The following is a 20920-nucleotide window of genomic DNA, read 5'->3' on the forward strand; positions in this document are numbered from 1 at the left end:
AATCTTCAGGAAGAGGAAAAGGACGAAGAGGTCGAGCAATAGCTCCACAGACGATGTACCATGGCCGCTTCTGCACAAACCAAGCTTTCATGACAGCACTCCATGTGAGATAATCAGGTCCATGTAACTTATCATCAGTGGAAGTGCACGGAGGAGCCATATGGAGAGGATAAAAAGAGAAGTAGAGAAGAGATGGAATTTAGAGAGGAAACACAGCCAAAACACAAGCACAAACTACAGAAAATGAGAGTTCACATGCAAGATAACCCAAAATCTGATCAATAGAAGACAAAATCTGCTGCAGAAAGTCAAAAAATCAGTCAAAAACTGCCAAAAACAGCAAAAACGGCCTGAAGGAACAGTCACCCAGCCACGAGAGATGCTGAATCAGCAAAATGCAAACTGTAAACTGTAGAAAAACAGGTAGAAAACTGTCGCCAACAGTTGCAGATGAAAAACGCAGGCAGCAGAGGGTGCGGAGGCAGCAGGCAATGGCAAAACTGCAAAAAACGCAGGCTGAAAACAGCCCTAAAACAGGTCGCCTGGCTGCGACAGCAGTCGTCTGATCAGCAGGGGTAAAAACAGTCCTGAAATCAGCAAGAAAACACAGCAGAAACACAAATCCTGAAAACTGATACCATGTCAGAAGTGGAGCAGCGGTGGAAGCATAAACATGTGTTGAAATAAACTGCTGAAACACAAGACAAAAAGAGAAAAGAAAAGAACACGATACAGATGAGAACTCAGATGTATGCACGGGAAATGGAATCCATATATCTGAACACGAGACAGTCGCATACAACAGTGAGTCACTGGCTGCGTGGGCACTGGCACTGGCTCCTCTCTCCACAGAGTCTGCAGATGGTGAAATGAAGTGACTGACTGAGGAGGAGCCACTGAGTATAAATAGGCTGAAAAAGTGGGGAGCAATAATGCTGGTCGGACAGCATTAATGCTGGCCGACTGGTGCATAAAATGCTCCACTGGCATAAAATGCCACACCAGAAAAATACCTAAAATACCTAATAAAAATGCCCAGCTCAGATCAAGCTCAGACTCACACATGAGCTGACAAATACTCTGCTAACAATACTATGGGCCCTTTCAAGTGTTGAAAAAGGTCAGCGATGTCGCATATCGGCTGAAATTACCTCCACATTGGCGGATACACAATGACTTTCATGTCAGTTTGTTGAGACCTTTTCGTGGTGATGTGCCAAAAGATGTACCTGCTGAAATTCAACCAGAGGTTAAGAAACTAGATGAGATTTTGGTACCCGAGCAGATTTTGGCACATAAGGAAAGGAAGGTTAGAGGTAAAGTTTCCAAAAGATATTTGGTGAAGTTTCAAAATTATTCACCAATGGATGCAAAATGGATGGAAGAGGATGACTTGGCAGACCATCCTCAGTTGTTGCAACTTTATCTCGATGCCTTTCAATTAGAGTCGACTTTGGATCGAGCTTACTCAGGTTTAGAAGAGCGGGCGTCCGGAGCATTGCCCGATGCTCAAGGGGGAGGTAGCACTTCCACTCCACCGATTTTGGACAACTCTCGTATGTGGATCTCGAATCTATTCAGCATGCATCCAAGGTACTGTGCTAACAATATGTCTGCCATGAGGTCACTACTCGGTGTACTAGTCACTGTGAGATACATGTATATGAGTATGGTTGTCACCGCGGTTCTGAGACTATACTTATGCATGAGTTTTTGAACCAGTTTGGCATGAGTTTTTGCCTCAATTTTGAGATCAATTTCTCATTAGTTTCAGCTCAGTTTTTGATCAGTTTGAGAACCGTTTATGATCACTTTGGGATCAGTTTTGCATCAGTTTTTGATCAGTTTTTTTTTACCATCAGCTTGTGATCAGTTTTTGGAGTCACATTTGCGGCCATTTGTGATCAGTTCTCATATTAGTCCATGATCAGTTTATGATCAGGTCATGCTCAATTTTTAATGGTTTACAGCTGATTCCATGGACAGCCGCATGTAAACGAATGTCATTGAAAGTTTCAGCCATAGTTTATGCTGAGAATAGGCTTTACTGTGGTTTTGAAGTCAGAACGGTTCAAAAACATCAGTTATGGATGCATCCAATGGTTTCTAGCAACAGTTTTCGACTGTTTTTCAGTTTTCTATCATGTTTTGCTGGCTGGAAATTTTCAATAAGTTTTACGCATATGCAACAGTTTGACAACAGTGGCCAATGCTGTGGTAACTATCATGCCAAATTGAAATTCCAGTGCAATCTACTTTTGCTTTGGCCCAATGCAGTGCAATCGAGGACGATTGCAAGGTTTTCAAGGGGGAGGTCTGTCACGGGGACGTGAAATTTTGAGATGCTTTAATCTTGCTAGTAACATTTGATTAAGTTACTAAATGTGCAAGGTTGTTTAGCACGTGATACACATGGCAGTTATTTCACGAGAACGGGCCAAGGACCCCGAGGATGGAGTGGGTGTTAAAGGTAAAAGTTGTGTTAAGTTATGCCAACTGGGTTTTGGTGGTCAGTTGGTGCCAGGATGGACCCTAGGACAATTGTTTGGCCATTAAGTGTCAGTGGTAACACTAGGGACTAGCATTAATTAATTAATTAATGCTAGTCTTAGGGTCAACAGAGGTTGGGAACCACTCCAAGTTGCAAATGGCCCAGCCAATTTCATTCCAAATGGGCATGTTTAATTTTGGGCAGGGTCTAAAGGGCTGAAATTAATTTTCAGAATTAATTAATTCTGAAAAATTTTAATTTAATGACTGAAAATGCATTAGAAAGGTTGCCACTTGGCAAAACTTTCCCATGCAACTAGGGAGAAGGCTGTTAGAGGGCGGTGGAAGCTGAATGGCAGCCATTCGAAGCTTGGTGGAGGGGGAGGAGGTGATAAGATTTGGCTCTGAGAGGCGACGACGACTGATCGCGCACCACGGCAAGACAGGGAGTTTTCTCTTCCACCTCAAGAGAGGCGACAGTAGGGGAGGAGGGCTCGCCAGCCGAGCTAGTTTTTGACCCCCCTTTTGAAGCTGTTGGTGCCATCAGATTTGTCATTAGAGCTATGAATCAGAAAATACATTTCAACTGATTTTCTCTCTTTCTACAGCATTCTCTCATCTCCTCCAGTCTATGCTCAAGTATTCTCAGCAATTTTCAGCCATGGGTAGCAGAGTACAGCCAAATTTAGTAGACAGCAGAGAGTTTACTGCTGTAAACCCTAAATTACAGCAATAATTAGGGTTTAGTAGCCACCTTGGGACCCGTGCCATCAGTCAAAGGCATTGTACACTGAAATCAGCACCCGAAATTCGTGGAATTGTGAGGATTTCAGATGCCAACCCATCTATTGTGAATTTTGGGCAGCATTTGACCAATTGGGTTCCATTAGAGCAAGTCCTGGGTGAAAATCAAGGGGCAATTTGCCCGAATGCTTTGCTGATTATTGGAACAGCAAGGGGCTTTTGAATCAGCCAAGGAGATTGTGAAATCTCGGCTTGTAATTTATCCATCAACAATTGAAATTAAAGAAATACTGAAAGGGGCGCCAGTTTTGAGGCCAACAGGGTGTCCACTGTTCAAGTTTATGAAGATAAAGTGAGCATTTCAGATTATGTTCATTTGCTAATTGCTGTAATTAAGTGCTTAATCAGGTTAAACCACCCTACGCGAGAAGGAAGGCTGGTTTCACCTTTTACGGGTCCTTTATGTTCTAGACTTGGGCCTTCCCCTCCTCTCCATTTATGGCCTTACTAGGCCTGGTACCTCAGTTGTCTTCACCGAGCAAGGCATTTGTATTGAGAATTCTTCTATAGGGGTTGATATCGCAACACTTTGGCATGAGAGCGAGCTTCATAGGCTCAATTTCCCTTCTCTTATGTAGGATCCTCCAAGGTAATTATCTATTGCTACACCCGTTCTTGCTTGTGCACCATTTATTCCACAAGTTTCTTTCCATCCCCCATCCTCTCCTCCGATGGTTCCCTCGTACCCCCATCCCTTTCAAAGGAGGACGATCTTGGTGATGCGGATGTGGATTTCCTGGCCCCTACTGTTTTAGAGGGGGTTTCCCCAGATCATGAGAAGCTTCTTCATTGGCAGTCTTCATTGACAGACTTCCTAGACATTGGCATTCCTCTTGCCACCCCAAGATCCATTTCTTCCTTGGCCTCCCACCACATCTAGGATCTGAGAGGGACTGTTAGTAATCATGTTTGTCATGCCCTGTCATCTCCTGCCTGAGTCTCAATCGGAGTTAGACGAGGACATCAAGAGCTCTAACATGTTTATCAAGTGTTTTGATGGAGGAGGCAGCTCTATTTGAGCATGACTTTTTGTGCATTTTCTTCAGTTGTCGACATCATGTGTGCATTTCTAGGTCAATTTCTGCATTTCCAAGTCTACCTCCACCTACCAAACATTGTCCTTGCCCGTAGGGATTTTTTGTGGCCTTTGGTATTTTCTTTCTGGCATTTATTGTGCCAAGACTAGCAACATGGCACAATCAACCAAATTTGGGGATTCTTGGCTATATATAGCATGCCTCTCCCACACTTGGCATCCATCCTCTCGAGTCTTACTATTCTCCTTGGCAGATACACACTCCGACATTCCATCTCCTCCGTGCTTGGTACTCCCATCATCATCAACCTGATTTGGTGCCCTCACTCACGCTATGGACTATGCACACAGATTGATCGATCTCCTTCTGCTTTCTCATTTGCATCGGCATTCTTTTTTCCTCTCTCTGTTCCTTTGTCTCTATGTCTCCGTTGCACTGTTTCACATTTCCAACAGCTCCAAATTGCAAAAACAAGATTCTCTTCTTTCTTCAAGCCCAATTCAACTTTTCCAAACTTGTATGGACATGTTTTGCCAAGTGGTACCCTTCTAAACTGAATTTCTAGCATTATCCAACCCATTAGATTGATTTTCAAAACACAAATTCAGAAAATTAGTTTAATGATTACTTCTACAACAAGAACAATATCTGGCCAGTCATTAATTAAATTAGCTAGGCCAATTTTTCCCCCAAGTATCTCAGAGCACTTATTAGCCTTAGATTGGCATTAATGAGTTAAGTAATGTCAAGTCTCCAATTCACCACAATTAAAGTGTTCTAGACCAATATCTGGCACCAAAAACCACCTAAAACCTAACACGTATAACTTGTTACAACTTTGCCTTTAGCACTCGCTTATATTTTGTGGTCCTTGGCCTGCTACCATGAAATAACTTGCTTGCACATCACATGTGCATCTCACTTTGCACATTTGATTATTAAATTAATCAAACGCTAAGCAAAGCACTCAAATTTCACGTCCCTATGACACCAAGGCCAATACAAGTGTCAATGTCAAGTCTCGGCTCGAGAGAGGCACAGAGAGAGAGGTACTACAAGGAAAATCACGCCATAAGTATCAAGGAGCATGGGTGCAAAATGATCCCCTCTAAGGTTAAAATAAAGGATTAATCTTATCCATTCCCTATAAGGGGAACGAGATTGGGATATTCCAACTAAAGAACAACTACCAGACACATGAGAACATTTACCTCTTAGAATACATTCCCCATTCCTAATAATCACATGATCCCCCATTCCAAGAATGTGTTCCTTCCATTCAACATCACTGTCTACAATGGATGAGTGGTAGAGGGGTGTGAATAAGTGGATTCCCTATAATAGGACAGAAGTCGGCCATAATTGGTAGACTTAAATGGGCGAATATAAGACACAAAATATGGGAATACCAAAATGGAGATGGACAACTCTCTCAATGAAACTTTAGGAGGCAAGCGAGATCATGTGCAGGAGGCAAAAACCAAACCCATCATCAGAGACTAGTGTTTTCTATGAGCAAGGCAGCATTACTGTTCCAACTGACCAGAGGACCGCGGAATGATAGATGTCACATATAGGCAATGTTTGCAGCTAGAACTACTATAGCTACAAGTGGCAAACCAAGCGCTATTGGTGCTGCCATTGGCGAGTCAAGAGAAGTAGGCAGGTTTTCTCTCCAATAGGGCAGTATTGTGAGCAATGGCAAGAACCAACAACCAAATAAGAAGCTCAATGGCTAAGATGCCTAAAAAGAGGAGAGGAGACCGAGCTATGGCTCAATGACAGCTGTGGTGACAATGGCTCACAAGCTAAGTGGAGAAATGAAGATATGACTCTAATACTGTTGTTAGGTTACGACTTAGCAACACACGCACACGCACTCACGCTGAAGTGAATAGCAAGAGAGGAGAGAGTTGCTAGGTCACATCCATTATGTGAGAATGATAATAAAAGTACAATTCCTAAGGTACTAAAGTACTACACCCACTGACAGGTGTTCACATGGGGAAAAAAACTCTTCTCCACCTAGAAGGTAAAAAGTGCCCGTGGATAAAGGAGCATTCACACTAGAACTATGAAGGAACACAAGCGTAACAACTCTTGAGAGCATGCAAACTCGAAATCTCCATAGAAGACTGATCCTTGCATTCTTCTACTCCATCTTGTTGGAGAGAGTAAGGCTGAATTCAAACTAGTCTAAATGGACTAGTTTCTTCTGAAAGAAATTGAGCATGGTGCTTTCACACATAGTAATACATGATTTTTTGTAAACAATGTGGACTAGTTTGTTTTGAAAGAAATTGAGCATGGTACTTTCACACATAACAGTACACGATTTTTTGTATACAACGTGCCTTACAATTGTTTCTTGATGGTTGGCATGTTGGGAAGCATGTGATGTGAGAAATGTGAGTCCATTCTTGAAAACTCCTTCCCGATAGGAGTTGCACTTTCCATGTTTTGGGCAAGGTGGTTATGTTCGTCAAGTTTTTGCATCCATGGGCATCTTTTAAAAGCACGAGAGTTTGCCACATCAACTCTACGTCTCTATACTCCTTTGTTTGGATGAGAGTGAATCTAGTGTAAGGAACTATACACTGGTGAGAATGCCATAGTATGGACATGGAGCTCATAAACAACAAGCTCATGGAATGATTGTTCAACCTATACTTTTGAGTAGGATACCCCACCAAAGTGGCTTTCGTGGCTTTGTGGAGCTTGACACACAATGTTATTTTCACTACCCTTCTATTGAGGTAGCTGTCAACCTATAATATTGGGCCTATTTATACACAGCCTATTACAAAGGATGATTGATTGGTCGACAGTAGTGCTAACCATCATTGATTTGATCATAATGCTTCTATCCGTATGATCACATGCGAAGACAGCAAGCTTGCAGATCTACTTGATGGAGGCAACACTCCAAGATTCCTCACCAAACTAGGCTTTTGTGGCTTTATTGAGCTTGACACACAATGTTATTTTCACTACCCTCCTATTGAGGTAGCTTTCAGCCTATCATATTGGGCCTATTCTTACAAAGCCTATTACAGAAGATGATTGATTGGTGGACAGCACTGCTAACCATCATTGATTTGATTGTAATGCTTCTCCATATAATCACATGTGAAAATAGCAAGCTTGCTGATCTACTTGATGGAGGGAACACTCCAAGATTCCTATGACAACAACCATCTCATGAATCTTCTTTCGATTCATCATCTTACCCGACTTGGGAAGGCTTTTCATTTTGATGAGGATTCCATTGAGATCATTTGACATTCAATCAAGGGAGATTACTACTATAGGGTTGCATGAGGGGGCCTTAACAAACTCATCAAGGTGGCTTTGTACATTTAGTATGATACATTCAAACACAAAAATTTTAAGAATAAAATAAGTTATTTTGTACATTCATTTAAAAAAATACATATAAAAATATATATAAAGTCAGCCTACACACATATGAAATGTGCAACTTAAAGATAGATTATGAAAAGCACAAAATTTCATGAATTGGAGTTTAGAAAACAATTACAAGGGCACATAAGAATTAAAACTAGAGTCATGCAACATATTCTATTGAGTACTCCAAAAAGATACAAAAGGGAATCTGCCATGGCACATAATATAACTCAATGCTCATACAAGGACTCAAAATGGCAAAAGACAAAATGACTCATGACTCATGTGAGGACTCCTCATCATCAAGCCTAGATGCATTGGAAGGTGAAGAGCCCGCCCTCACTGGAAGACGTCTCTGACGGCTCATCAAAGTCGTCATCAGTGATGACATTCCCATCATCATCATACTCGGGCTCTCTAATTGGAGCATTCTCTACTCATTTTCTCTAATGGAAGAGGCCTAGCATTGTAGAGAAGAATGAGGGGAAAGGAGGAGAGAGAGAGAGAGGAAGAGGGATTTGGGAGAGGGAGAGGGAGAGTGTAATATTTATGGATAAAACTTGAAAGTGACTGAGAGGGAGAGGGAGAGTAGGTTGATAAATTTCGAATGGAGGCCTGAGCTCAAGAGAGGGAGATTGAAGAAGATGGAGGCTGATTTGTGAGATGAATGAGGGAGGAGTGTGAAAGAGTAGATGAGGTTTGAAAGAAGAGACAACTTACAAGTTTGATGTTACAATAGCAAAAAAAAGGGGGTCATTTTTCTGGAGATGGAGTTTTTTTTTAAAATACAGTTTGAATGCATGGAACCTATACAATACTGTACCATACAAAACATACTATATGCGAATGGAATGCAACCCTGGTCTGACTCATTTCACACCTCTCTCAAGTTAAGGACTCTACTTCTACCATCTATTCTTGGATATACCAAATTTCTCCATATTATGGCATAGCCACCTTTCATTATCCACCTGTTTGAGTATGCTTTATCCTAAAGCTACTATTCATGATTGCCTCCACTAAGGAAACCAAGGGTATCTACAAGGCTTGCTTGGAAGGCAAGCTATACCACACAATATTTGCTATAGAGAGACCACATTTCAAAGTTTAAATGCTCTTGTTCTAGTCCAAGGATCTTTGTGGCCCTAGTACACCTTCACTTCATGGATCACTCCACTTCTTGTTAGTTGATGATCGCCCAGCAAACTTCGGGTTTTTTGCATAGCCTGGAAGTTAGAAACTTATTCAAAGCTTACAGAACAGTTGGCCTCAATTGAGGCTCAGATAGATAGCCAGGTCAAGAGCATGTTAAATCAAGGGTTGGCATTGTTGTTTTCCTTGACTACTGATGTCTACAGTTCTAGTTAGTTGATTTTCTCAACTAGACTTTGTGAAGATATGTCAATGAGCTTTTTAAGTTGTGTCAATATGCTTCTTAGAATGACTGTCTGTATTAAGGTGGTTTGATGGGCATTCTAGTTCCTAGTTCTTAGGCACAATCGTTCATGATGAGGTTCTTCATTGTCTCCATTTTCATAGTGTTTAACTATGTCTCCAGGCCCTTTGCAGCCACAGGTTAATGTTTCCACACAAGGAGATTTAGATCATCATATGGCACATGTAGGTAGGCCCAAGCTCTTGGCTGCATATTGCACTTCTATTGACTTTCAGTATTGTATTCATCCTCTCTTCCAAGAGCATAGATGTGGGATTCTGACCATGTTCTAAGAATTAACCTAAGTGTTACCTGTGGTTAATTCAATAGGCATTGACTTAGACAACACAACACAACATGAGTGACACATATAGTACTTGTGATTAAAAACATGACATGCCTCGAAACTGTCAGCACCATTTACACTTACAAATGTGTCAAAGCACCACTACCAAGACCAGAAAAAATAAAGCTAAAATACATACCAAACACACAACGCCGCTGCGACCCGCTCATTTTGATAACCATCACTCGCACGGATTCTTATATGTGTGCATCTCAGACAATGCCACCAGTGCTCGTTCTGAGTTTAACTGATAACCATGCATTGTAGAAGTGTAGAAGCTAAAAGCAGTATTTTCAGCCCTTTGTTAGCATTTTCCACCAACATATAACAGAAGCGTGAATTTTCTGCAGCCTGTCAACATATACCTTCTGTATTAGTGCAACTGGTCAGGTGCAGATCTTGTGTCAAACTGCAATGTGTCCTACCTTGCTCTATGGGAGGTGTGCAAGTTCACACAATGGTCAGGAAAGGAGTACAGCAAAAATAGCAAAGCTTGCTGATTTCCAGCCTGCACACTTCAACAATAAAGCAAGAACTTAATCCATAGCAGAACTTGACAACTTAAGCAATGGTAGAAAACAGCATACTCATAGCCCATATGTGGAATAATACACACATGCATGCAAGTGCACATATGCATGTGTGTGGGGTGTGTGTGTACAGATATGAGTATGCTTAGATCATATGCACAAACTTAGAAAAAGGGACTACTTTACCAAATTAGAGAAAGATGCTACAGAGGAAACTCTTACCTTGAGACCAACATCACTTGCTATAATCACACAAAAATGACAACAGATTTGAGATAAACACACAATAAAGAGAGAGTTGTTGTGTATGGAGCTTGTGTGTGTGACCAGCAGGCTGATGGAAGTCCATTGGTGGGGGGAGGGAGAGAGACAACTCTTGCACCTAGACATGGAGCTTGCATGTGTGACCAGCAAGCCACGGTGGATGAGCCTGGTTTGGTTTTGAGCTTGTTTTTTCCACCCTTTTTTTTTTTTTTTTGGGGGGGGGGGGGGGGGGGCGCACTTAGATGAACAGGAAGATAGATTGATAATAATAAGCGAGATGCAAGTACAAGTGATAGGACATGAACATGTAAGCTAAGCATGTAGCAAATCCTTTGACACTTATTTAATGCTGAGTTCTATAAAAGGTGTTCACACCTAAACACACACTTTTACACATGATAATGTGTTCACACACAAGAATAAACAACGCTAACAAACCCCTCTTTGGGTCATGGGTGACTAAACTCATGACATGAAACATATAGAAAAAGAAAATGGAAAGGTCTTACCTTGAAGAGGCAATGTCAAATCCCATACCATAAATTTGGAAAAGAGATATATAAATCAAAAAGATGGATGCAATATGAGAATGGCCATGACATGGTCTACCAAGAAGCTCAAGGACACAAAGTAGGACATGGTTTAGAGGTGTGTGTGAATGACTCAAAGGCTGATTAAAAGCATACGTGCCTCACCAATGTGAGAAACGGTTCCACATGAACAACAATTAGACATGGGTTAGTCCATCCTAAGAGATAGGGCAATCCTAAGTCAAGGGCAAAATGTGCGCTGTTAGATGCTGATTTCAACTTCATTTTTCAGAAATTACAGCAAGGGCATGTAGAAGGAAACTCTCCATATCAGCTCAAGCAATCCTTCTTGGTTGGGTGCTAGAATGCCAATACAAACATGATAGGTCATAGATTCCTCAAGTCGATCCTAATGGATCAAGTCTGAATGTTCTACTATGGGACAAACTCAAAAGTCACAAGACAAGCTAAGTTTGTAAATCCTAAGGGGTTTGGACGGCACTACTCAAGAAAGGTGTCCGAGTAACTACCAAACATCCTCTCCCTTGGCTCAGCTAGGGGTATGTCACACTATGTATCAAGCCCAACAAGCAATTTGAGGTAAATATGATTCTTTGCCTTTAGATGATGTGTATTCAACTAAAGATGTTGCAAGTTTGTTAGAGCCTCCAACTAGGATGGGCACCCCTATTAAAGAAAGAAACACCTAGTATGTTCCATTCTTTCAGCCTAATCCATCTACTCCAGTGCAAGGCACACATTTCTACTTTTGTTCCTTCTTCTTTTGCTCCTACTTTACTACAAGATTCTAGAATTGTGAGACTGCACAACAAAAGAAAAACATGGACAAAGAAGAGAGAAGAGAAGAGAAAGACTTCAAAGAAAGAAGGAAAATAAAGTGACAAATCTACATTGAATCTGAATGGAAGCTGAATATAAAGAGTAGCCAATCCCTGCACCTAGCCCAAGGCGTAAGTGAGGGCACCGGATCAAACACCAGCATCGAAGACAAAGGAGAGGTTGAAGTCAGAGTGTGTTGTCCAAAATCTGCACAAGAACACCTATGAATAATGGCAACAGCCAAGTGACATGCTCTGAATAGCAAAAAATCCTGAAAAATGGCCCACATGGTCAAACTGAGGCCAAAAATTCTAGCCAACTGCATTTTGATGAATAAAATAATGCAATCACCACAAGAAATGCAGATCACAATAAAATAATGTTGATCACCCAGTGTCAAGTGTTAACAGGTCCTCCAGTCACTGAAAAAGAAATGCATGGGGCTGAAACCTAACCTCTGACAATGTGAACACATCCAAAACTCACTGAAAAAGAAATACACAAGAAAAGAATGATCTGAAACAATCAGAGCTCCTATGTTGTCAGACTCTGATGGAGTTCACGACCAAGAGATGCCTAACTCAAAAATATAGGCTAACACCCCCTCTCACACCTCGGAGAGTGTCTAAAGACCCAAAGACCTCATGTGATGGAGCATAGAAGCCTCAGACAAAATTACAAGAAACTTGGTGTTAGAATGGTCCAACATAAACATTGTATTGGGTGAAGCCATTTGGATCAATGACCTCCATAAAGAAAGGAAATTAGAGAAGAGTGGAGGGCTGGCTGCCTATTTATAGAAAATTAGGGTTCTAGATCCTCTCCCACTTAACTCTCTCAATCCGCTCCCCATTTTAGGGTTTTGGCTAAAATAAGCCTAAAATAAGCATGTTTTGGGGCTGTTTAAGTGCCTAAGTGCATTTCTTAGCACAACAATGAGGAGCCATAAGGAGCTTTATACAATATGCAAATCATGTGCTCTTTGCCTTTCACCACAAATCTTGGAGGTTGTGACACCTCATGTAGGTTGCCATTCAAGAATGTTGTCTCAATATCCAACTAATATACCTTCCAACCATAATTTGCAGCCATAGCAAAGACACACCTAGCTGTACTCATACTCAATGTAGAAGCAAATGTCTCCTCATAATCTATGCCTTTCTTTTGTGCATAGCCTTTGGCTACCAAACATGCCTTGTACTTTGTCTATAGCACCATTAGCCTTACGCTTCAATTTATAGACCCATTTGGGACCAATCGCTACAATAGAATCTAATTCTTCTCGCATGACCTACATTCAATGTACATCCAATTGGACTTCTTCCAAGAAAGTAGGCTCATCATCATCTAATAATGAGCTCATAAATACATATTCATCACAAGAATCGTCTACTTCTGAAAGACTAGCCAAATGAGCACCCCCTACATGATGTCCTATATGTCTAGCAGCCCTTTCTTATTGTACTGCATATTCCACTGCTAGAGGCAAAGTATCAACAAGTACTTGCTATTCAATGGCATGTGGTGCTGCAATAGCTTGTTGTACTAAATCTATGAGACCACTTTTAGCATGCTCAAACCCCAAAGAAAGTGGTAAGAAGCCTTTGAATACATCACCCAAATCATAGGTGGCTAGCATTTCAAACCAATCGTGTGAAAAAGCTACATTTTCAGCAAAGATCGCATCTTTATTGACAAACACTTTCTTTGTGTGTGGATCACACAACCAATAACCTTTGCGTTCCCATCTATAGCTAGTCAAAAATGCATTTTATGGCCTTGTCATCCAGCTTGCCATGAAGCTCCTTTGGTACATGTGCATATGCTATGCATCCAAACACTCGAAAGTAATCAACCTTTGGTTTCTTTCTTTGCCAAGCCTCAAAAGGTATGATAGTCTTTAATGCCTTTGCTAGTGCACAATTCAAGACATGATTAGCACACTAAAGACCCTCTAACCAAAACTTATGTGCCAACCCTTTGCTCTTAAGCATACATCTAGTCATCTCCATAAGTGTGGGATTCTTTCTTTCAACCACTCCATTCTGTTGAGGTGCCATCCTTACAATGGCTTGATGTGTAATGCCATGCTCAAGCAAAAATATCTCAAATGCATGAGACGTATACTTCCCCCTCTATCCATGCATAGTCTCTCCACCTTTAGACCTATTTCTAATTCCAATTTTACAATCAAGTGTTTGAAATGAATAAATACATGCAATTTTTCCTCCAAACCATACACCCAAGTGTACCTCTAGTAGTCATCAATAAATATAACAAAATACAAATGACCACTGTGTGCTCTAGTCTGCATAGGACCGCACATATCAGAGTGTATGAGCTGCAATTTTTGGACAGTACTCACTACACAATCCTTCTTAAAGGCAAACTTGTGCATTTTGCCACAAATGCAACCCTCACAAGCATGGGGAAGTGGAGTATCCAAAGTAGGCAAAGCATCAACCTAACCATCTGACACCTCTAAAGAGTCGTGAGACTACCAAAGCTCATGCGACCATAGGGAGCATGCCAAAACTCTGCATTTTGCATGGCGGGTATAAGAGTGCTAACTACCAAAGCATCATGAGAACTCTCATATGTGTCCAAGAAAAAAAGACCCTTACACAAGGTATCTAACAATCGAAGAGCATAGTCAAGCACCTAAAATTCATGCTTATTGAAATCTGAAATGGATAATAAATTCTTTGTGATACCACTCACATACAAGACATCTAGAAGCATGAAATCTGAACCATCTGCAACAATGATCAACATTGAACCAATGCCACAAACATCATAATTGCTGTTATTGGCACATGTAGCACGCTTCCCTACAGGGGCTGAATACAATGATGTGGACAAACACTTACGTGAAGTGCTGTGCCTCCATACCAAGTATGTTGCATTTCAGCAGTATTAAATGCACTATCAGCCATGGCTGTGTCATAACTTCATGTCAAGAAAGCATAGTCCTCCTCTACAAAATTAGTTGTAGCACCCCCATCCAAAGACCGAGTGGCGAATGTCTCCTGGACAACCAAGCCAAAACCCTTCTTCTCTTTGGCCAACCTTTTCCTGCATTCATTAATGTAATGTCCTGATTTCTTCCAGCGGTAGCATTTCCCTTTTTTCTTTGTTTTCTCTATGTCTTGGGCAGCCTTGTTAGATTGCTGTCCCATATCAGCTGTTGGCTGATTTTTACATATTGCTTTGCTTTTCCCTTGCCTTTATATTTAGAGAGCATGGCTACATCCCCTAAACGCATAGCAGCATTTCTTTGTTTGTTCCTCTTCTAATAAGAGGCCTTCCAATTCCACAAAAGTAAGGGGCTGCTACAGTTCCCCCTCCCAATAAAAAAAGATAAATTCAACAAGGGGTGTTCAGCAACTCCTCACCTAAGTCCTACAAGTGTGTGAAGTGATCAGTCACGGTGTCACCCTCATCCATATGTGTATTAGCTGATTCTCTCCGTAAGTAAGAGATTCTAGCTTCATTACAAGCTGCAAACATGTGTTCCAAAACATCCCAAGCTGCTTTAGAGGTCTTGCATGACCACATATGAGGTAGCTCTCTTACCTAACAAGGCAATCAGTCCAACAGCTTGTGCATTCTTTGAATCGCATTTCCTCTAATCTATTGTAGGAGCAACAAGGGCAGCAACAAGAGCAGCCGATTGTCCTCTAGCACCACGTTGAGGTGTCTGAGCTACAAGCTCAACCGGTCTTTGCAAATCACCTATGACATAATCCCTATAATCCTTCAAAACTAGTAGAATGCACACCATAAAACTGTTAGAATAAGTAACGATGCAGAGAGACAGTAGGGTTTGTGGGGAGAAACACAGTGTGTATGCGGCAAACACTAAGAGAGAAGAGAAACTCAAAAAACATAGAACAACAAGATGAAGCACCGAATCATGCTATGTGAAGAAAAGCCAATACAACGCAACCAAAGCTCCGAAGATGATTGCATTGTCTTGTCTGAATCACACTATGTGAAGAAAAGCTCATACAACGCAGTCAAACCTCTGAAGATGACTGCATTTGAACAAAGGCTATATAGTAAAGGGAGTGAAACGCAATCCTCGAAGCAATGGGCTATCACAATAATAACCGAAAGGTGAATGAGAGCTATCAACGGAGCAATGCACAATCCTCTAATGCCGTCAAGGATAAAGAAGATAATCACCAGTTGTCAAGGGAGTGAATTGCAGTCCTCTTTGCCAAGAAGTGGGCCAAGGCTGCAAACGCAAATGCTAGAGGCCGGAAAGCTGCAAATGCAAGCAAGAAGGGCATGCAAATGATGGTGCCTATGTGGGAGAAGATCGCCAAGTGAGTGGATGTTGACGCCAAGTCCCTAATGTGTCAGAGTGAAGCAATGTGGAAGCGTATGACCAAGACAAAGAGTGAACAGAGAGAAGAGAGAGAGAGAGAGAATGAAATGCAGAAAAACTACAGTGAAGAATGTTGTATAAGGATGCAGATATATACATGGGTGCAGAGAGAATGTCTGCGTATGTCTCCACCTCAAAGATCTCACTCTCCATGAGCCCCAAGGACAATCTCCACGGTCTGCAGCCTAAAAATTGGGAGCACAACTAACCGAGAATGTGAAGACTGGGGCCAATAAATAGGCCAGCAATAAAAGGCCAAAAGTAACAGGTTGGTTGTATTAAATGCAACCAACTCGACAAAAAAGCTGTCCGATTGGACCGAACAACTCTGCTCACTTGCCACACATCAACTGCCACGTGGCCCGCCTGTTGTACCAATTGCCGCTTGTCATACCTGCTGCACTTGCCTATCCAAGGAATGTCCAGCTCTAACATCCCCTCTCAAATCCTAGACACAGCAAAAGGCTAAGGGATCTAGAGTGTTGTCGAAGTAAAGTCCAAGGAAGCGCCTTCATAAACAAGTCTACAAGATTGTCCTCTATCTTGCAGTAGACCGAGGAAATAGTCTTATTCAAAATCTGCTCCTAATAAAATGGTATTGAATCTCAATATGCTTCGTCCAAGCATGAAACATAAGGTTCTTGGCCAAGGCAATGCAACTCTCATTGACGCACTCGACAAAAGTAGAGCCTCTCTACGGGCAACCAAGTTCCTCCAAGAGCCTACGAAGCCACACTGTCTCACATGTAGTAGAAGACACCACTCAATACTCTGCCTCAATCAAAGAGAGGGCAACCGTGGGTTGTTTCTTGCTACTCCATGAAACAGCACTAGCACCCAAGGTAATGCAACTCTCATTGTCACACTGAAGAACAAAAGGATCTCTTTGCGGGCAACCAAGTTCCTCCAAGAGCCTGCAAAGCCACACTATCTCACATGTAGTAGAAGATGTAGCCCAATACTCTACCTTAGTCGAAGAGAGGGCAACCATGGGTTGCTTCTTGCTACTCTTGGAAACAGCACTAGCACCCAAGATAAAGCAATAGCATGTCATGGACCTTCGATGATCCATATCACCAGCCCAATCTAAACGACTCCATCCTATAAGGACCAAGTCCGCATCACCTGTACTTGTAGGATAATAGATCCCAAGATCATGAGTCCCCCGTAGGAACTGCAAAATCCTCTAAGCAACCTGCCAATGCACCATCTTGGGTTCACTCATAAACCCAGATAGCACACCTACAGCATAACATAAGTCAACATGAGTATTGAGAAGCCAAATCAAGGAGCCAACCAACTACCTATAACAGATAGCATCTACCAACGAAGAATCAAAATGAGTTGTAGCCTTTCAATTCGGGTCCATAGGAGCCATAAGAGACTTGTATCTCTCCATCTCACACGTAGTTAAGAGCTCTTGTACATACTGCTACTAGGAAATTAAAAACTCCCTCAGAGTCTAATAGATCTCATGACCAAGAAAGAAATAAAGGCCCATATCCGTCATCTCAAACTTCTCATGAAGTGCTGCCTTCGTCTACTCGACCATCTGAGTATGGTCACCTATCACAATCAAGTCGTCCACATAAAGGACAAACACACAACCGCTACCTTAGGTGTGAACATAAAGCTGGGGATCAACTTTGGAACACCGATACCCCAATTTCTCTTGGAGAAACAAGTCAATCTTCTCATTCCAAGCACAAGGAGCCTGCTTAAGGCCATTGAGAGCCTTCATCAACCTGTACATCTTACCATCAAAAGAACCGAAGCCTGGAGACTACTCAACATAGATCTCCTCCTTTAACTCCCCATTCAAGAAGGCAAACTTCACATCCAATTGACAGACCAGCCATCTCTTATGACTAGCCAAGGCAATGACTGCACGAATAGTAGCCATCCGAGCTGTAGGGGCAAAAGTATCATGGGAATCAATGCCTAGGCGCTATGCAAAACCTTTAGCAACAAGGCGGGCCTTGTGCTTGTCCAACATTGTTAGCAAAGTATGTCAGCTCATGTGTGAGTCTAAGCATGTATTGTGGGCTCGGCACATTTTGTAGATATTTCCGACATTTTTATTATGTAGCATTTTATGCTTTATAGCATTTATTGTTGGCCGACCTGACATATTTTATGGCATTATTCATGCCTATATATTCTGGGCTACTCCTCCTCAGTTTGTCAATTCACCAATTGGAGGTCCTATGGAGAGGAGTTGGTGCCAATGCCCATGCAGCCAATGACTCGCTCTTGTATGCGACTGTCGTGTCTGATATATGGATTCCATTTCCCGAGAATACATCTCACTTCTAACATGGTATCAAGTTTCAAGTTCTATTCTCCTGCTGTATTTTCTTTGTTGATTTCAGGACTGTTTTGACCAATGCTGATTAGGCGACTGCTGCTCCAACCAAGTGGCATGTTTTACCTGTGTTTTTTGCTGACATCAGCATCTGTACAGCCTGTGTCAACCCCTCTATTGCCTACCTGTCAGTTCCAGCCTGCGTTTTGGTGTTTTTGCATCTCCTTCTAGCTGGGCAACTGCATTTTCAGGCTGTTTTTGCTGTTTAAGGCAGTTTCTAGTTGATTTTTTACTTTTTTGCAGCAGATTTCTTCTTGTTTTGGTCAGATTTTGGTGTGAACTCTCATTTTCCGCGATTTGTGCTTGTGGTTTGGCTGTGTTCCCTCTCCAAATACCTTCTTTTCTCTACTTCTCTTCTAAATTCCATACAAATGGCTCCTCCGTGCAAATCCACTAATGACAAGTTACAAAGACACGATTATCTCACATGGAGTGTTGTGATGAAGGCTTGGTTTGTACAAAAGTGGTCACAGTACGTGGTTTGCGACACTATTGACCATCCTCAGTGGCCTTCTCATGTTCCAATTGATTTTGATGAAGACAACCATGAGAAAGCGGTGCTTACATGGGATTCCAACGATGCCCGTGCTTACTCGGCCTTGCTTTGGTGTATTTCCAAAGAAGTCCTACCGGCGGTTATCTCCTGCACAGGACATCTTCTGTAGTATGGACGAAGTTACAACTAATGTACGCAACACCTTCCACCATGAGGGCAGTTACTCTTTCTGGCCAGCTCCAACAAATTTCATTGGAGGCCAAAGATACTATCCAATCTTTTCTACTTCATGTGACCCACATCAAGACCAGCTTCAACAACTACAAACTGCCCTTCTAAAAGCTCATCTTATTGGACTCGTACTCTCCAAACTCCTTTCAATGTTTGATCGAGTAGCGAATGCTTTGAGGGCGCAAACATCATCAACTCCTGTCAGTTTTACACATATGACCTCGATGCTACTTGCACATGAGGCATCATTGTGGTTACAAGGGAGGCTTTTATCAGGTTCTAGTGAGCTCTTGCAACTTCAAAGAGGGGCTTGAAGAAGAAAAAGTCAAAGACCCAGTGTTACCATTGTGGAAAGAAATGTCATTTACAGAAGGATTGCAAAGAGTTAGTGACTTCCAAGAAGAAAAAGGAGCAGAAGACAAAGCACGATGTAGACTCCTCCGACGAGTCATCATCTGCCTCAAAATTTTGACTTAGATCCTCCAACCAAGGTGAAGTTCAAGGCGCGAAATGGATCCTCTTCTTCGAATAATGGGAAGGACTTGGTGGCCCCTTCCTCAGCTGCTTACTAATGGTGGTGATGAAGTCATCCCTCAAGACTCTCCAATGCCAAAGAGGGAGTGTGAGAGGGTGGTGAGATGGGGTAGCCACTCCTCATCTATATATCTATACAAACGCACAAGATCCAGAGAGAGAGGAACTTCCCTGACACATTCATTCAAGTCTAGTAGGTTCAAATCCTAAAGCTAGGCTTGACATCCAAGTTCATGATAGGCTGGTTATTTGACCGAGAGCGGGTGGCTTTCATCTAGAGCTCACGTGAGGGGACACTGTGGTGGCCTGGCCAAAGAAGGGGGATCCATGGTCATTTATGCGATGTGGCGTTGGTGACAAGATGGTTATGTGTACTACATAATCAGAGGCAGTATTGACAAACATTGAGAGCTGCTATGATCTTCTTTATCGTCAAGAGCTGATACGATCGACATCAACATCAGGTTTTCTCCGAGGCACATTGGTGGTGGCTTGATCACCCACTACATGGGTACCCATGGTTCTACTTGGTGATTCTATGTTGTATGGACTATGATGAGTCATTTATCATTGTCTCATTGTATTGTATCACATCACCCATGATCTGAGAGAGGATGTTAGCAGAGCATGTCAGCTCATGAGTGAGTCTAAGCATGTATTGTGGACTGGACACATTATGTAAATATTTTACGCATTTTTATTGTGTAGCATTTTATGCTTATTGGGGATAAAGGCGCCTCCGCCTAGCCATCCGTGTATTACTACACTGACAATACCCACCACTACACACTGCAGGTGGCGGGCGCCCATCACAGTCACTTATTCTTTATTCTTTTAGTGACAGTTTGAATAAAGGAAGGCCCGGCCACACATTGTGGTTGTTGGAGTTCCCACTTTTGAGTCTCTCTCTCTTGGCTCTTGCTCTCCGTCCGCCATAGCTCTCACCGCCAAGCTTCTTCCCTCTGGGTTCCACTTTCCTTTCAACTGGTATCAGAGCAAAGGCATTGGAGCTTGTCCGACGTTCTCTTCAAACCGGATTTGAAGAGCTTCAACCCAAGCTTCAATGGTAGCCATAGCACCTTCATTTGCACATATGTTTTGATCTCCCACCTCCTCCCCGAGCTTCCGGACCTTCACCAGCTTCTTCCCGGGCTGCATTGGAGCCCCCTTGACATTGCCAAGTACCCCCAAGGATTGTTGAAGACACCCCAGCCCCC

At 42.2% G+C, this 20920-nt stretch overlaps 1 protein-coding gene across 5 annotated transcripts in view; it reads right to left on the minus strand.

Moving 5' to 3' along the window:
- The window catches only part of LOC148008934 (uncharacterized), an 82692-nt gene that overhangs the window by 49033 nt on the left and 12739 nt on the right, over positions 1-20920 (minus strand). For 2 of the 5 annotated variants that reach the window (XM_087673888.1, XM_087673889.1), the window contains exons 2-3: positions 9946-10028; positions 9660-9871 (exon numbers count right to left, since the gene is read on the minus strand). In XM_087673888.1, the coding sequence (XP_087530014.1) occupies positions 9660-9702 (43 nt within the window). In that variant the 5' untranslated portion in view covers positions 9703-9871; positions 9946-10028. Of the gene's footprint in view, positions 1-9659; positions 9872-9945; positions 10036-20920 lie in introns of all 5 variants that reach the window. The other 3 variants (XM_087673887.1, XM_087673891.1, XM_087673890.1) reach the window with 2 other exon arrangements.

This window comes from Lygodium microphyllum, unplaced genomic scaffold (genome assembly GCF_053477565.2).
Source record: "Lygodium microphyllum isolate KBCC unplaced genomic scaffold, Lygodium_microphyllum_v1.1.10 scaffold_44, whole genome shotgun sequence".
Classification (NCBI taxonomy): Eukaryota; Viridiplantae; Streptophyta; class Polypodiopsida; order Schizaeales; family Lygodiaceae; genus Lygodium; species Lygodium microphyllum.